This window comes from Rhynchophorus ferrugineus, unplaced genomic scaffold (assembly GCF_030347505.1).
Source record: "Rhynchophorus ferrugineus isolate W39M unplaced genomic scaffold, kcgeb_rfMv2 rfM9, whole genome shotgun sequence".
Taxonomy (NCBI): Eukaryota; Metazoa; Arthropoda; class Insecta; order Coleoptera; family Curculionidae; genus Rhynchophorus; species Rhynchophorus ferrugineus.
The window spans coordinates 5,846,771-5,851,908 of record NW_027472588.1 but is presented as its reverse complement, the minus strand read 5'-3'; the positions used below and the strand labels follow the sequence as shown (position 1 = coordinate 5,851,908).

At 32.4% G+C, this 5,138-nt stretch overlaps 1 protein-coding gene across 16 annotated transcripts in view; it reads left to right on the top strand.

Annotated features, from left to right (window-relative positions):
* Positions 1-5,138, top strand: part of Lmpt (four and a half LIM domains protein limpet) — a 146,388-nt gene that overhangs the window by 109,765 nt on the left and 31,485 nt on the right. The window contains exon 2 of one of the 16 annotated variants that reach the window (XM_076413199.1): positions 51-160. The exons of 14 other annotated variants lie outside the window; for them this stretch is intronic. In XM_076413199.1, the coding sequence (XP_076269314.1) occupies positions 51-160 (110 nt within the window). Of the gene's footprint in view, positions 1-50; positions 161-4,515; positions 4,785-5,138 lie in introns of those variants that run through there. One more of the 16 variants, XM_076413215.1, reaches the window with a different exon arrangement.

Here is a 5,138-nt window from a genome sequence, read left to right as displayed (position 1 = left end):
GTATAAACAAATGACCGTAAACTCCCCAAATGATCTCGTGTTTTTGTTAGAGTCTTCGCGAAAAGAGGAAATCAAAACCTCGGAGAATGTTGAACAAGAAGAGGGCGACGAAGATGATAATACTAGTAATAACAATAAGGCTGCGCCAGAGCCGTTTTGGGTAAATCGCTGAGGTTTTTCTTGTTTCTGTTTGTAGTGATGTGTGCTTATTTTGTGGTTATACAATAAAAGCTATATACGAGAAATGTGCCATTTTCTTTTGTTGTTTGTATATACATGTTTGCTTGCCTTTATTGAAGCTTGACCAACAATGGGGCAATTTTTTTTTGAGTTTTTATATACATATTTAAGGATTGTGAATTAATTTTCCATTGATTAATTGATGTATATATTATAATTTTTGTATTGTTCCCTACTGTTTCTCCCTGCTCCTTTCCTTTTTTTTTAATAAAAATTCAACTATATAATATGGTATAGATCCATCGATGTCATGGAAGGGACATTAATTAAATGGTAGGTATGGTTAATACCTCATTGGGCTCTCAGATTTTCAACTTCTTTTTCCAGTTTGAATTTCAATTCATTATTAAGCTTTGTGGCAAAAAATCTACATCAATATTCACATGTTGACATACTTCCAACTAGAATATAACTAATATAGTATATTTCAGTATCTTTTTATACATTTTTGTATATTTCTTTTAGTACATATTGCAAAAGTTAGTTATTCAACGATTTATCAACAGTATATATATTTTGATTTTTTATTCCCAACTTTTTTTCTACAATATATTGAGTATACATTGAACCATTGAACACAATTTATTTGTGGTTAACCAAGAGTGGCCAGTTTTCGTTGATAGCCGCATGTAGTTTGGTTATTTTGGAAGATCCCAAAATATACATGATTTTTGGGGTATAGTACATATCCATATTTCTGCTATAACAGGTTTAAATAAGAAAACGTGACATCAAACTAAAAAAATAGAATAGCTTTGGTTTGAAAGAAAAGTTATTTCTATCGAGAAAATCCTATAGGTCTGTTAATAATGGTGCCATCCATATTACACAGTTAACTGATATATTACTTCAACTAATCAGCTAACAAGGCCATATTTATGCAGTTTTACACAAATTATGAAATTAAGTATCGTCGTCTATGTACTATTTCTGATTAATATGTGCTATATATATTAATATATTATTTAAATGAAGCAAAAACGGTTTTTTGCAGCCAATGGGTCTTTCAGTACAAAACATTTATATAGTCGGATATATTCGTAAACAACATCCTTTGCCAAAAATCACCGGTGGGGAGAGAAGTCTATTTTTACCAAAATTAATCGTAAACCGTGAAAAATATATTTGTTATGGTATTGGTGCCTTACATAATATCAGGTATATTATTTAAAATATACAGGTACATTTTTATGAAAATAGTTCATTTATCATTTGGTTACTTTTTATAAAAAGTTCCCCATGATAGAGTTATTTAAATATGGTTCATATCGAGAAGACAGTCATTCATAAAAAGATCCGTTCCGAACTAACCGTTCTTCGGTAAGTCTTCGTACACAGGTTACCACACAAGATGGTTTTATCAGGATGGAATTATTTAATCTAATCCTAATTTTAGCCTGTTACCATTTCCACCTGAAGGAATATTTACTCATTGAACAATAAACGTTTAATATGGTCTTTGGTTTCGAGCTTTTGATTGACAAAACTGACGTGGCAAACGAAAGAATGTCCAAACTAATGTAAAAAATTGAGGTCGCGTTATATATGATATTCTAAATCTTTTTGTAGTCGTATATATATATATATATATATATATATATATATATATATATATATATATATATATATATATATACATTATCAAACTTATGGGGTTTAAAATCCTATAGTTTCAGTTCACCTCTGGTGACCTAATAATTTGAACTGTGACACTTTTACCTGAACTTCACTAAACTGTATGAAGGAATAATTCGAATAACTATCTTAACATGCTGGAGACATCATTCTTCCTTATTTCGTTGAAAATTAGGTTAACTGAATCAGTTGATCAAACTGAAATTTGAATATCTGTCACTCTAAATATAGATGATTTAGTCGAGAGACATCTGAAACAATGTTGATATGAATGACAACCCAATGCGACTAACTAACGAAGTATCAACGGTGTCAATAAAAATACTCGTTTTCTTGATGTTTTCGCGCTTAGATTACGAAGCATATTTTATTTTAAATTATTTACAGTATTAATTGTCACCTGTTGCCTACACATGTACCCACACTTAGTAACAAATTTGCCTACATTAATTCATAGCCTACTCAGTACAGTTAAATTATATTTCACTATAAATATAGAGTTGTGTAATAGCTGGTCCTTGTATATAGATAATAACGTTGATTTATATTAATTATAAACAGCTGTCATGTATTATTATTGTTTTTTTGTTATTTGGTTATTTTTCACTGTTATTTGATTTCTTTCTTATGATCAGCTCACTATTTTTCTATTTTTGGTGATCCGTGAGCTGTGATCATTGCTTAATATCATGTCCAATATTTAAGTTGTCTAACGTCAACACTCACAACTAAAAATGTCAAGCCATTTTAACATTCAATCTTTTTATTTGACAAAATAAGTTAAGAAATCCTTGAAATGAATTTCTGAAGTCCTTTAAAATAATATCATTTGCTAGTGATATCTGGTCTGGATCACTTTCTGAGGTTTCGCTATTACGTTAACTTGCCATGAGTTGATTTTTGTGACTAAAAACGTGACGTGTTGAAGCCAATGAAACAACTATGCCGTTGTAACTTTTATCTTAGATATCATTGCAGTCAAACATTTGTAAGTAGTAGATGTAAGAAGAAATCTTTCATGATGATTAGGAACAAATTCAGCGACGCAGATTTCAATGGCTTGGACACGCCTATCGAATAAAAGGTGAATGAATTCTTCACATACTTCTGTAGTGAAATCTACCTTTTGGGTGGATATATTAAAATAAACCTCTGACTCTAACTCTGAGAAGATCTTCATTTATAGCTTCTCTGGATACTTTTCCACTGTGACTTCTTCTGTACGCTTTCATATCTTTATTCCTACATTCTTAACCCTTTCCTGAAAGATAGAGTCAAAGAAAAAAACATCAACGACAATTAAAATTTCAATTTTATTCTCTTTGAATTGATTAAACACTTTAAGTGTAATAGGTGCTTTTTGCATATTTAAATGCTAAAATCGCGTATATATATATGTCAAAATTAAGTACGTACTCTCAGTAATTTCTTCCATATTGGACTTTATCAACCACAAGAACACAAAATCTGTAAACCCAACATCAGTGAGATTTGGTGAAGAATATTCGAAGTCCCGTGCTACTAACAGCTATAGTTATAATTCAGCTAAATTTGTGAGATAACAGCGATATATGTAGACTAAAACGTTTAATACCACCAGATGTAGATTTTAGAGCAAGATTGGGAATGAGATATTTTACAGAATATTTTATTCTATCACATAATAAGATATTTTTTTGTTATCATAAGAAACACTTATTGCCCACTGGCAATACAAAATTATTTTAATGTTGTTCAAAACGAGAAATTTCAAACGCCGCAGAAAATGTTATAATACTTATTGCCCATTGAACAGATTGTTTAAATCACTAAGGGTAAATTCAACAGAAAGGTCTCTCAAGATTGTTCAAGAATGTGCAATGAAACTGTAACTTTAATATGCTTAGAGTCCAAAGGTATCTTATATTTTTAAGTATCTACAACTGTTTTCTTAGAAAATGGTTAGTTTTAAACTTAACAGAAAGGTCTTAGTGAAACACATCTCTAGAATGTATTACGAACGGCACCTTTTATTTACCAGAGAATAGTTTTCCAGAAGTCAAAGAACATTCTCAGTCTCCCTAACCCTAACCCTGGTGTACTTGTCAATGAGCTAAACGTAAATGATAACAGCGAAGTATGTAGACTAAAACCATCTGATATTATGTTTTTAAGTATCTACAAATATATTCTTAGTAAAAGCCTAATCAGAGGAGAAAAAGACAATAGTTGATTTTTGGATCTAAAATTTCTCGATATACCATTTTTTATAATCAAACGTACACGATATTTAAAAATAATTACCGCCATTTGACAGATAACGTACGTCTTCAATCAACCGGCCATGTCAATTAGCACAATTAGAAAACTTCGCAGAAGATTCGTGACATAATGTGTGTGTTTTTTTCCTGTTAGGTTCCCACTTGAATAATATTTGGCAACTGTTAGAAAAGTAGCAACCCAAATAATAACGATTACATCCAAATCCCATGAAAAGCCCTGGTTGAATTTCTGGTGAAAATTGAAATTAATTTATTACGTCAAAAACATTTCATTTATTTTCGTCTTCGCGAAGCCCGAGATCCTCTGCGCCCGGCACCACACCGCGTTCTTCTATCATTTTCTAAAAATACCAACGGGAGAAAATCATCTCGCCGGCTGCTCTGGCCCGTTTGCCACCACAAGATCCAGTCGCCGATCCCAACTAGTTCGGTCAACGCGCGCGATTTCACCGTTTTCCGAAGGCCCCCCGTACTCCCCCCCGCAAGAATAATGGGCGACGTGGACTCGTATACTACCGCCAACTTCACCATCACCGAGAAGAAGACGAAGAAGGTGAAGAAGGTCACCAAGAGACAGCAGCAGGAGAATGACATCGGCAGCGAGACGACCATCACCGAAGTCGACCAGCGTACCAACGGCACCAGGGGGTATGTGTTGGCATAACTGAGTCCGGAAGTAACGGCTCCACGGACGATATCCAGATATTTCATATTTTTCTCGTAGGTGACAAAGTGAAAGTGTTTACGATACAGTACGATGCTCATATCATTACATACGCTAAAAATAACCCAAGAAAACAAACAAAATACAAGTAAAATCATTAGTTTCAGTCCAAAAAACGTATCTCTCCTTCAGTTTTGTTAGAAAACAACGTAAACATCATTTAATATATGAATTACGATATATGTCAGCCAAAAAAATGCAATTAACATTAGTTATTTCGAAAATAATTACACTACAATGGAAATTAATTTAATGCGTTACTTTTGAGGTTTTTTTCT